Here is a 13,312-nt window from a genome sequence, read left to right as displayed (position 1 = left end):
GTGTGTGTGTGTGTGTGTGTGAGTGGTACAGTGGGGCTCTGGCTGTGTGTGTGTGTGTGTGTGTGTGTGTGAGTGGTACAGTGGGGCTCTAGCTGTGTGTGTGTGTGTGTGTGTGTGTGTGTGTGTGTGTGAGTGGTACAGCGAGGCTCTGGCTGTGTGTGTGTGTGTGTGTGTGTGTGTGTGTGTGTGTGTGTGTGTGTGTGAGTGGTACAGTGGGGTTCTGGCTGTGTGTGTGTGTGTGTGTGTGTGTGAGTGGTACAGTGGGGTTCTGGCTGTGTGTGTGTGTGTGTGTGTGAGTGGTACAGTGGGGCTCTGGCTGTGTGTGTGTGTGTGTGTGTGTGTGTGTGTGTGTGAGTGGTACAGTGGGGCTCTAGCTGTGTGTGTGTGTGTGTGTGTGTGTGTGTGAGTGGTACAGCGAGGCTCTGGCTGTGTGTGTGTGTGTGTGTGTGTGTGTGTGAGTGGTACAGTGGGGCTCTGGCTGAGACTGTGGGTCTCTGGGTCCTCGCGATGCTGGCTGTGTGCCAGGGCAGACCTGGGTAACAAAGCGCAGCGTCTAATCTTAAGTGTTTGTTTCCAGACGGTTCCCCCTCCCCGGCCGTTTCCCGCCCATTGTTCCTTTGTTCTAGCGGATGCAGAAGGGCCCAGTGTTTGGCTTTTTGTGCGACAGATAGATCAGATAAAGAGTGCACTCATGAACTTTACCTTCCAAGCACGCAACCTTTTTTTTTTTTTTTTTTTTTTTTTACAGAACCTCGAAGTTACTCAAAAGCAATCTGGCATTTAAATCCTTTCCTTATGTCTTTACATTTAAATGAGTTCTTTTGTTTTGGATAAAGACATGTAGTGCAACACCATCTTGTATATACTTTGTCTTTAGAAAGTGCTTAGATGCTCATGTTCAGTTCAATTCAAAGCAAAGTGTTCACAATTCAAGAATATAAGTAAGCATCACTGTTATTAGTTGTTAACAAAATGCATTAACGAATGAAAAGTGAATTTCATGCTTAATTCATGAACTTGTCCATCATCAATGTTAACGACTACATCAGTTCATGCCAATTCATGAACCTTATTGTGAAGTGTTACCACGCATGTATTACGTAAAAAAATTTTTTAAAAAAAATGAAATTGAAGGTTAAAATACTTTTCTCCTGCGGGAGTGCCGGGAGGATGTACACTAGCACAGTACAGTGAGGTGACGGTTTAGCTCCAGTGTAAGTGCAGGGCGCCGCGCCTTTGAGAAAGCAGCGCTGCGATTTGTGGAGAGAGGCATTGTTCCTCAACGCCGGGGGGCGCGTTGATTCCCCCCGGGCGCCCGGGAGGAAGTGCTAAAAGAAAGGTTCAAGGTTCAGCGTCGCTCCGAGTCGGGGGGCCGTGGGTCCCTCTGCCCCACAATGCCCCCCAGATGCCCCTCTCCGTCCTGCCCAGAGGTCCCCGTATCCTGTGGGACCCCCCCCTCCCCGTTCGGCCCGCACGCAAAAGCCCCCCGACCTCTCCGGGGCCGGAGCGCTGGCCAAACAATCTTATCGCCGTCCGCAAAACCCTCCACTGCCCCCGCGTTCAGAACAGAAAGAGTCCCGCCGTTCGCATTATTTCTGCAAGAATGCTTTTCCCAGATGAGATTATATAAACTCTGGCTTCTGAATCAATAACAATGCTGACACCTGATCTAATCAACGACTTGGTGTGTGTGTGTGTGAGTGTATGTGTGTATGTATATGTGTGTGTGTGTGTATATATGTGTGTGTCTATATGTGCATATTTGTGTATATTTGTGTCTATGACTCCAGTACCCCTCTGTAACCTGCCTCTTTCCCCTCAGACCCCCAGCAGCCCACACTCCTGGTGTGTGTGTTTGTGTATGTGTGTATATGTGTGTGTGTGTGTGTGTATATGTGTATATACATACACACATATGGGCGACATGGCTCAGGCAGTAAGAGCAGTCAGAGGGTTGCCGGTTCGATCCCCCGCCCGGGCTGTGTCGAAGTGTCCCTGAGCAAGACACCTAACCCCCAAATGCTCCTGACGAGCTGGTCGGCGCCTTGCATGGCAGCCAATCGCCGTCGGTGTGTGAGTGTGTGTATGAATGGGTGAATGAGAGGCATCAATTGTACAGCGCTTTGGAGAAAAGGCGCTATATAAATGCCTCTCTCCCCTCAGAGCCCCAGCAGCCGGCCCTCCTGCTCGCCCTCCCTGATGATGGTGACAGGTCGTCGGGTCTCCGCGTGTCCTGGCCCCGCCCCCTCGGCCAGGTGGACTGGTATGACCTCACGCTGGAGGATGGGGCCACGGGCGAGGTCCGCCACACCCGGGTCCCGGGCACGGACGCCCCAAAATCAGCCTTCGCCTCCCTCACCCCTGGCACCCTGTATTCCCTGTCCCTGGTGGCCGTGGCGGGGAACAGGACCTCCCCGCCGGTGGAGGTCTCTGCTGCTACAGGTAAAAAAAAATCACACCTCATGGTTTTAGTCTTGTAATGAGCCATTTTTGAGTAGAAAATATTAGCCTGTTTTAGTAAGATCAAGTGAAATTGTTTCACCCCTTTTTGTCGTCTTGAGCAAAGAAGTATTACAAATACATTTTGAAGTCAAGATGTTAAGACTAAAATCTTTTTGGTAAGACTTATTTTTTTGGTTTTTGCCGCTGCTTGGGTTTGCGGGTTTGATTCCCAGGTGCCGCAGCGCTGTAGAGAAAATCACCATTTCGCTGTTCTGGCAACAAGAATCAGGTTTCAGAAAGACTTCAGGGGTTCCCAGAAGGTTTGAGACCTGTGATGTTAGGAGAATACCTCCATTATATTATAGTTAATTAGCTAACGCTTTTATCCAAAGTGGCTTACAGTTGATTAGACTAAGCAGGGGCCAATCCCACCTGGAACAATATGGGGCTAAGGGCCCAACACCTATGGCCCACTCTACCACTCACACACTGCCAGCACCGCTCTACCACACACACACACACACACACACACACACACACTTACACACACACTGCCAGCACTGCTCTACCACACACACACACACACACACTTACACACACACTGCCAGCACCGCTCTACCACACACACACACACACACACACACACACACACACACACACTTACACACACTGCCAGCACCGCTCTACCACACACACACACACACACACACACACACACTTACACACACACTGCCAGCACTGCTCTACCACACACACACACACACACACACACACACACTTACACACACACTGCCAGCACTGCTCTACCACACACACACACACACACACACACACACACACACACTTACACACACACTGCCAGCACTGCTCTACCACACACACACACACACACACTTACACACACACTGCCAGCACCGCTCTACCACACACACACACACACACACACACACACACACACACACACACTTACACACACTGCCAGCACCGCTCTACCACACACACACACACACACACACACACACACACACACACTTACACACACACTGCCAGCACCGCTCTACCACACACACACACACACACACACACACACACTTACACACACTGCCAGCACCGCTCTACCACACACACACACACACACACACACACTTACACACACTGCCAGCACCGCTCTACCACACACACACACACACACACACACACACTGCCAGCCCCAGTAGATATCTATCCCTCAGTGAGAATCAGGTTTCAGAAAGACTTCAGGGGTTCCCAGAAGGTTTGAGACCTGTGATGTTAGGAGAATACCTCCATTATATTATAGTTAATTAGCTAACGCTTTTATCCAAAGTGGCTTACAGTTGATTAGACTAAGCAGGGGCCAATCCCACCTGGAACAATATGGGGCTAAGGGCCCAACACCTATGGCCCACTCTACCACTCACACACTGCCAGCACCGCTCTACCACACACACACACACACACACACACACACACACACTTACACACACACTGCCAGCACTGCTCTACCACACACACACACACACACACTTACACACACACTGCCAGCACCGCTCTACCACACACACACACACACACACACACACACACACACACTTACACACACTGCCAGCACCGCTCTACCACACACACACACACACACACACACACTTACACACACACTGCCAGCACTGCTCTACCACACACACACACACACACACACACACACACACACACACTTACACACACACTGCCAGCACTGCTCTACCACACACACACACACACACACTTACACACACACTGCCAGCACCGCTCTACCACACACACACACACACACACACACACACACTTACACACACTGCCAGCACCGCTCTACCACACACACACACACACACACACACATACACACACACACTTACACACACACTGCCAGCACCGCTCTACCACACACACACACACACACACTTACACACACTGCCAGCACCGCTCTACCACACACACACACACACACACACACACACACACACACTTACACACACTGCCAGCACCGCTCTACCACACACACACACACACACACACACACACACTGCCAGCCCCAGTAGATATCTATCCCTCAGTGAGTGTATCCATGTAACATTTTGCCTGTTTGGCTCCCAGCTCCTTCCGCCGTCAGAGGCCTACGGCTGTCCACCACCTCAGACAGCCTGGGCGTTTCCTGGCGGCCGGGCCCGGGCGGAGTGGAGCGCTACGGGCTGCTGCTGAGCGACCCCGAGGGGCTGATCCGCAACGTGACGCTGAAGAGCGGCAGCACCTCCTACAGCCTTACCGGCCTCGTCCCCGGACACCCCTACAACGTCTCCGTGGTAACGGAAGCCGCGGGGCTCCGGAACTCCACCTCCGGGCAGACTCGCACAGGTGGGGCGCGCTGTGGTGGGAAAAACACTGGAACAGTGTTCTAGCATTGCTTTTAGTTACCAGTCGTGATGGTTACATCCGCAGTAGAGTGTTCGGTTAAGAATCACATAATTGTAAGCACATAATTTTGACCTCACACCTTAAAGCAGGGGGGTGTCGACCTCCAGTCCTGGAGGGCCACACTCTCGGCTGGTTTTTGGTTTTCAGCACGAGAGATACATTTCAAAGTCTTTCATTCGGCTAAAGAGAGTCTACACACCTTGTTCTCAAGGCCTTAATTGGCTGCCGATTGAAAGGAAACCACAAATACCAGCAGACACTTGTGGCCCTCCAGGACTGGAGTTTGACGCCCCTGCCTTAAAGAGTTAAGCCTGATTATAAAAAGTAGATATCCAGTTGTTATGACTGTACATTGTTGCGATGTTTAATGACTGACGGTGCTGTTAAAACCGTGTCCGTGCCAAAACGCCTCTCCAAATGCTATCTGGAAAGTGACAGGTTTTCCTATCAGGCCCTTTTGCGTACAGGACTTGATTAAAGAGTCCATTAGTGAATTGTCCTGTCCTGTCCCATGGAGGGGGGTTTTTTTTGGCGGTGCCTGTGCCCAGGTGTGGGGGCCCAGAGGACCCAGGGGCGGGCGTGTCCCCTCATGAACTGAGTGCACAGCTCTTTTGTTTCGGCGCTCCACACGCCCAGCGCTTTGTAACCGTTTCCAAGATATTTTCAGCGCCCCCCCCCCCCCCCCCTCCGCTCCCCCTCCGCCCTTCCTCGGCTGTCAGCCCGTGATTTGGGGAAGGCGTCTGGGCCCCCCCCCCCTCCTCCTCCATATCTTCCCATGCTGTTCTTTCCTGGTCCGCCTCGTTATCGTTAGCCCTCCCCCAAACCAAAACTCTTTGTCTTTTGTTCAAGCCTCTTTGTTTTGGAGAACTTTGAAGTGGCAACATACACGCACGCACGCACGCACGCGCACGCACACGCACACGCACACACACACACACAAATTCATATACAAACACTCACACACATACACACACACACTGTTTACACTTCTCAACCAACACAGTGATTTCTCTAAATCAGTTGGTACTGCACCGTACTATACTTGCATCTTCCACTTGTTGACCCGCTCAAGAAGTTGTAAGAAGTCGGGTGGTGTACGTACATACATACATACACACATACACACATACACCATTGCATGTTTTTAGCACTTTTCTAAATGCCCAGAGCACTTATAATGATAAGAGAAACTCACCTCAACCACCACCAATGTGTAGCACTTACCAGGGCAATGCACAGCTGTGTCCATGAATGTGACAAAATGGAGGTCTGATTGTTGCCGTGGCGACCCCCCCAGCTCCCGCGGTGGTGCTGGACCTGAAGCTCCTTAGCAACGGCAGCCTGGACGCCCTGACGGCGAGCTGGGCCCCGGCCCCCGGCGACGTGGACGGGTACCTGGTGACCCTCTCCGCCGCAGGCTCCGCCCTCCGGGAGAAGCCCCTCCCCTCGGACGCCACGCGCGCCCTCTTCACCGGCCTGACCCCCGGGCGCGAGTACGGGGTCTCCGTGCGCTCTGAGAGCGGGGACCGGTCCACCGAGACGCGGGCCAAGGGCCGCACAGGTAGGGGCCCCTGCAGGCCTACTGCTCCAACCCGTCTTAACCAGTGCTCCAGGCCCGAAACTCACCCTACACAAGTCCATCTCAATAAAAACAGCCTGTCTTAACACACCCTACACAAGTCCATCTCAATAAAAACAGCCTGCCTTAACACACCCTACACAAGTCCATCTCAATAAAAACAGCCTGCCTTAACACACCCTACACAAGTCCATCTCAATAAAAACAGCCTGTCTTGACCAGTGCTCCAGGCCCAAAACACACCCTACACAAGTCCATCTCAATAAAAACAGCCTGTCTTAACACACCCTACACAAGTCCATCTCAATAAAAACAGCCTGTCTTGACCAGTGCTCCAGGCCCAAAACACACCCTACACAAGTCCATCTCAATAAAAACAGCCTGTCTTAACTCACCCTACACAAGTCCATCTCAATAAAAACAGCCTGTCTTGACCAGTGTACCAGGCCCGAAACACACCCTACACAAGTCCATCTCAGTAAAAACAGCCTGTCTTAACACACCCTATACAAGTCCATCTCAATTAAAACAGCCTGTCTTGACCAGTGTTCCAGGCCCGAAACACACCCTACACAAGTCCATCTCAATAAAAACAGCCTGTCTTAACCAGTGTTCCTGGCCCAAAACACACCCGACACAAGTCCATCTCAATAAAAACAGCCTGTCTTCACCAGTGTTCCAGGCTCGAAACACTGGTTAATGTTTTATGCCCAACTCTTTATGCTTGGGTTCTGATTTTTAACACTCCTATGCAATCTTTTTTTAAACCTTTAATCCTCAAGAAGAGAATATTAGCTTATTTTAAGTTTTGCTCATAAATTGTCTTTCCCCCTTATGGAAATAAGATGTATTAAGTCTAAAGTACTCATCAAGACTGACTTATTTTTGGTTTTGGCAGCGTAGCGCGCTCCTAGGAGCTTCACTAGCTCGTTAGCGCGGCATTAGCTGGTCCCAGCTGAGAGAAATGGACAAGGTCATTACACACGTTTACACACCTCCAAATAAGCACCTGGAACCACTCCGTTAAACCCCCTTTAGCTCTGTGGAGGTTTAAGATGTCTCCTAAAGTGCTTCACTGCTGTCTAGATGCACCCATTTACAACCGCAGTCTAGTTAGTTTCATCATTTTGCTGACGATCTAGAACTGGGACCTCAGCCAGCGGAGTGCCGCGGGGTCTGCTGGTTTATGGTGTGTTTCAGCTCTTAAGTGCCTAATTGAAGTTTCACTGGCTGAATCGTCCACTCAGCTAGTCTGCAAGGTGGACATTGTCTCATATTTGACGGGGAACCACAAAAACCTGCAGACCCTGTCTGGAGTTTTGACATCCCCACTTTTTTTAAAGATATTTTTTCGGCCTTTTTCAGCTTTATTGGACAGTATAGTATAGAGAGACAGGAAGAATGGGAGCGAGAGAGAGGGGAAGACATGCGACAAATGTCGGACGGTCGGATTCGAACCACTGACGTCGCGGTTCTCAATGAGCATGCGGTCAGTGCTCTACAGGCTGTGCCACCGAGACACCCATCCCCACTTTTAAACTGTCTGTAAAATTCTGAGTCTCATTGATGGTAATGTTGGGGTGTCTCTTCTTTTCCAAAAAGGGCTGGTGTGGGTGCAGGTTTTTTTTGTTTTAGTTCAGCACTATGATTCTACATATCAAGGTCTTGATTGAATGTCATGATTAGCTAATTAGTTGAATCAGGTGCCATAGCTCTGGGCAAAAGACAGAAACCTGCACCCACACAGACACCCCTGGTCTGATGGAAATGACAGTGGGCTCTTTCCAATCGTTTATTTTTCACCTCCTATCTCCTTGTTCTATGCCTGACCCGGAAATCAATTGAGGTCCACCATCTTCAAGGTCATTAAATGTTCTTTCTAAGACCTCAAAGTTAGAACTTTTCTTGAGCAAGAAAAAATACTTCCGCTCATGTTTTCTGAATGCTTGACACATAAACGATCGACCTGTGGATCCGCATCTCCCCGTCTGCCATGTCTGTAAATTAACGTGGCTGTGAACTGACGTTTGAAGGAGCAAGGACATTTTTCTAGCCTCTCCCGTGTCTGACGGGTGGTGGTAGTGTGTGCCGGGTGGCGGTGGTGGTGAGTTTTGGCACAGGCTGTGGGGCACTGATGTCCTTCCGCCCTGTCTCCAGGTCCTGACTCGGTCACACAGTTAGCCATGGTGGGCCTCAGTGAGCAGAGCGCTCTGAAGATGACGTGGGCTCCCCCTAGAGGCGAGTGGGAGAACTACCGCGTCCTGCTCTTCAACAAATCCCTGGCGCTCGTGAACAAGACCGTGATGAAGAGCGCGCGGGAGTTCACCTTCTCAGGCTTCCTCCTGGTGCCCGGGCGGCTGTACACGGCCGCCGTTACCGTGGAGAGTGGAGGACTGAGCAACACCGCGCACTGCCAGGGCAGACTAGGTACAGCGTCTCATTTAGTAAAAACACCACTGAGTAAGAAAGTGTCATTTATACCCATAACTTTTACATTGACTTCACAGCCTACTAAAAAGTAGAAAGTTGGTTCATACAGGGTGATTCCCCAACTGGACTCGTATGTACTGGTGTTACAGTTAACTGAACACTGGCAATTTTACTATACTAATGGCAGGTGATTTAGCTGATATTTGATCCCATTTATTTTATTTTATTTATTTCGTTTATTTTACGAGTGTAGTTTAAACACAACCTTCACAGAGTTAAATATGATGCGTCACACCAGAGCTAGAGTTAGCTGCTGCTACTTTCCATAGCACAATAAACAACAAATAAATTTGGTATTTATTTGGTGACATGGGGTGTTGTCTTCCCTGAGGACCTTTAGTGATGGCTCCTCCTCTACCTTCTTCTTCCTCCTCCTCTCTGCTCCTTCTCCGCTTCTTCCTCTCTCCTCTTCCTCTCCCCTCTCCCCTCTCTCTCTCCCTCTCTCTCTCCCTCCCTCTCTCTCTCTCCTCTCTCCTGCAGCTCCCCGGGCGGTGTTGGAGCTGACCATTCGGCACGCAGATGAGACGTCTCTGAGTGCGCTGTGGGGCCACGCCTGGTCGGAGTGGGACAACCAGACGGTGCTGCTGATGGAGGGGGGGCGGACGGTGGCGGAGAGGCAGCTGTCCCGGGACATGAGGGAGTGCACCTTCAACGTGCTCACGCCCGGCCGTCTGTACTCCATCCAGGTCTCCACCAACAGCGGGGTCCTGCGCAGCTCCGCCTCCGTCAGCGGGAGGACCGGTGAGCCATCCAGCGCCGTGCCCGTTCAAAAATCCTTCACTGTCTGAACAAGCGTTTTAGCCTTGTAATAAGACTCAAAGGTACAATAGGTGCCATTTTTGGGTTAAAACATTGTTACAAGACCATTGTAAATCCCTTCCTATCGTTGAAAATATACAGTTTAACGGGCTGGAACTCAGTACCAAAACATTGTGTCGCTGTACAATAATTCAAGCTCATTGGTTGAAAATTGATTCTAATTGACCGTGGAGTTTCAACATCACCAAGTTCACAGAGAAGGGGGAGGGATAAACAGTGTGGTGGTTTGAGTGCGTCTGTTGCTGCTATTCTTCTCCTGACCGTTAGAAGTCAGAAATTACCTATTGTACCTTTAAGTTCTATTTTTGTTTCATTAGCTTGTTTTAACTTGATGTTTGCTTGACGAGTGAAATGTTCTTACTCCATTAGTTCCAGCGGAGGTGAAGGCCCTGTGTGTCAGTAACCAGGTTGATTAAGGTTGTGTGTGTGTGTGTGTGTGCGCCTGTAGACCCGGCGGAGGTGAGGGCCCTGTGTGTCAGTAACCAGGTTGATTAAGGTTGTGTGTGTGTGTGTGTGTGTGTGTGTGTGTGTGTGTGCGCGCGCGCCTGTAGTCCCGGCGGAGGTGAGGGCCCTGCGGGTCAGTAACCAGGGCCGCACGGACAGCCTGCAGACCAGCTGGGAGCGTGCGGCGGGGGACATCGCCTCCTATCGCCTCCTGCTGGTGCACGAGAGCATCGTCATCAAGAACGAGAGCGTTCCCGCCTCCACCACCGCCTACCAGTTCCACGCGCTCAAGCCCGGCGCCCTCTACAGGGTGGTGGTGACCACCGTCAGCGGCGGGCTCTCCTCCCGCCAGACCGTCGCCGAGGGACGCACAGGTGAGGCCACGCCCCGTCGCCGTGGCGACGCCCACGCGGGTTTGCTGCTTGCCTTGCTGAGGCTCGAGCTGCATTTTATGTTTGACTCGTTCAGAAGCTCTTTACAGTGAGGTCACGAGAAACGGCTGTTCACTAATGGAGTTGTCCACGTGAATTAATGATGTGCAAATAACTAATCAAGCATGAAGTTAAATTTCATTAGTTAATAATAATAATTAACTAACTTTTAATTAACTTTTCTAATGCAGTAACTATGTATTAGTTACATGACTATTTGTACATTGGCGAAACATAGGATAAACTTATAATTAGTTGACCATTAGCAAATACATTAAGATACTTTTTCATTCCAATATAAATTGGCATTCATATCGTTAACATGAATTTTCAAGAGCTAAGCTATGATGATATACTTTTCAGTAGTGCCAATTTATGTGACCGTATTGTAAAGGTTAACCGGCAAAATTATTGTGAAATGTTTTTGTGCTGTAAGGTTTATTTGTGATTGCTTCTAATCGATAGAGCCCCTTTGATTGATCCCCATCTTAGTCGTCAGCCCAGTTGCAATTGCACATATTTGAAAAGCAGCACTGTGCTCAAATATGGAAATGATATTGAATATAAAGGATGGAATTGCTTTGGAATTGGGCATCAGGAGACCCATTACGTAATGCTGCATGTAGTCAGGAACATTCCCATATATGAGAAAAACCAACAAGACTTAGCCATTGCCCTGGGAATTGAGGGCTAGATCGGATTAGCGATAGATATTGTTTTCCAATTTGCCAGGAATTTCAGGAATGTTCAGGAAGGTCTGTCTGGAAAAAACAGAAAAACGCCAAGGTCTTTCTTCAAAGACTTCCTGATGGGATTGTTATTTTCCTGAAAGACACTTTGCTATTTTGAGCTTCACTGCCCTCCGTAATGTTTTGGGGAAAAAGACATTCCTCAATTTGGTCAGTTCGGCCCATCTATGCGCACAAAAAACTCCACCAAAAAAATCACAATTTACAGTACAATTTACAACTAACAATGCTAAATTAGCAATTTAACAATTAACAGTACATCCCAGTACTCTGGCGTTTAATAAAGAGCCATGATTAAAAAAGCTACTTCATGCTACCGCTTGCATTCTATCGCCCTCCCCCTCTCTCTTATCAACCTGCTGCCATCTATTTTTCAACACGTCAATCAAATCCACTCCCCGTCCTTCAAAGAGCAATTTCACACTCGACAAATGCGTCGTATCACTGAAGCCAGTGGTGCTCCAAGTCTAACTTCCTTTTGAGTTTGTCTGTAACCCTGCATGCCCCGTCTCTGTGCCCCCCCTCTGTGTAACCCCCACCAGTGCCAGCAGCGGTCGGCGAAGTCACGGTCAGCAACAACGGTCGCGCGGACTTCCTGAGCGTGTCGTGGCAGCCCGCGCAGGGCGACGTGGACAGCTACCTGGTCGTCCTGCGCGACCGCGAGAAGACCGTGCACACGCTGACCGTACACACGTTGTCCAAGTCCAGCCCCGAGTGCGTCTTCAACTCCCTGGTGTCCGGACGCCTCTACAACATCTCCATCACCGCCCGCAGCGGCGGCTACAAGAACCACACCGTGGTGCAGGAGCGCACCCGTAGGTCCCCGTCCGCCGGCTCCGCCCCCCCCACGCCCCAGTAACGCCGCGTCCGATTGGCCGAGACACAACTGCACTGCACGTAGTGATTGTCTTCAGGTTTTTTTTTTGTCTTAAGATTAGTCTTAAGTGGAAAATTGTGAAATGTTCTCATGCCATTGGCGAATCTTGAAATGAGTCTTACCTCATTGGCAATATTTTTGTCTCATTTAGCACGGAATTTTACAAGAAATCAAGTCTGTGATTTTAAGATTGTATTTTTTTTTGGTTTTTGCAGTGTGTTCACCTCGTAAACAAATACACAGCAAAAACGTTGTCTTAGCAAACATCTTATTCTTGTCACAAGAAAAAAATTGCTTTGACTAAGCGGGGGCCAATCACCCCTGGAGCAATATGGGGTTAAGGGCCTTGCTCAAGGGCCCAACAGCTGTACTGATCGTATTGTGGCTACACTGGAGATTGAACCACCAACCTTCCAGGTCCCTGTCAAGCACCATTGCCCATATAATACAAGGTGGTGTATGACTGGTTGATTAATATTCCTCCTTAAAATGCTTCTCCTGCCTTTTTTTTTTTCCCAGAACCCTCCAGTGTGCAGAACCCCACGGCGATCCACTCCGCGCGAGACGACTACCTGAAGGTGTACTGGCGTCACGCGGCCGGCGACTTCGACTTCTACCTGGTGGCCATCAAGCACAACAACATCCTGCAGCAGAACCAGACGGTGCCCAAGTCCCAGAACGAGTGCGTCTTCACCTCCCTGGTCCCGGGCCGGCTCTACACCGTCATCATCAGCACCCGGAGCGGGAAGTACGAGTCCAGCGTGTCCACGGACGGACGCACGTGTGAGTCGTGTCATTTCATTTCATTATTGAAACGTTATTTATCCACACTCAGGAATAGCGTGGACGTATGTTTTTGTTCTTCAAGGATCACATTTCCCAAATGTACCCTGGAAGTACAGTAATGTTTGGATATAAATTAGTACGTTTTCCAAGCTGAAAAGCAAAAAGACATTACAGAGACATGACATTGCAGGAAGAAAGTACATTACATTACACAGAGACATTACAT

At 49.8% G+C, this 13,312-nt stretch overlaps 1 protein-coding gene across 2 annotated transcripts in view; it reads left to right on the top strand.

The window, feature by feature from the left end:
* LOC133118943 (receptor-type tyrosine-protein phosphatase beta-like) overlaps positions 1 to 13,312 on the top strand; it is a 53,855-nt gene that overhangs the window by 14,729 nt on the left and 25,814 nt on the right. For both annotated transcript variants that reach the window (XM_061229252.1, XM_061229253.1), the window contains 8 exons: positions 2,164 to 2,442; positions 4,594 to 4,851; positions 6,209 to 6,472; positions 8,648 to 8,917; positions 9,461 to 9,721; positions 10,351 to 10,617; positions 11,966 to 12,238; positions 12,820 to 13,083. In XM_061229252.1, coding sequence (XP_061085236.1) covers positions 2,164 to 2,442; positions 4,594 to 4,851; positions 6,209 to 6,472; positions 8,648 to 8,917; positions 9,461 to 9,721; positions 10,351 to 10,617; positions 11,966 to 12,238; positions 12,820 to 13,083 — 2,136 coding nt within the window. The remainder of the gene's footprint in view (positions 1 to 2,163; positions 2,443 to 4,593; positions 4,852 to 6,208; positions 6,473 to 8,647; positions 8,918 to 9,460; positions 9,722 to 10,350; positions 10,618 to 11,965; positions 12,239 to 12,819; positions 13,084 to 13,312) is intronic.

This window comes from Conger conger, chromosome 19 (assembly GCF_963514075.1).
Source record: "Conger conger chromosome 19, fConCon1.1, whole genome shotgun sequence".
Lineage (NCBI taxonomy): Eukaryota > Metazoa > Chordata > Actinopteri > Anguilliformes > Congridae > Conger > Conger conger.
This window is presented reverse-complemented; position numbering and strand designations above follow the sequence as displayed.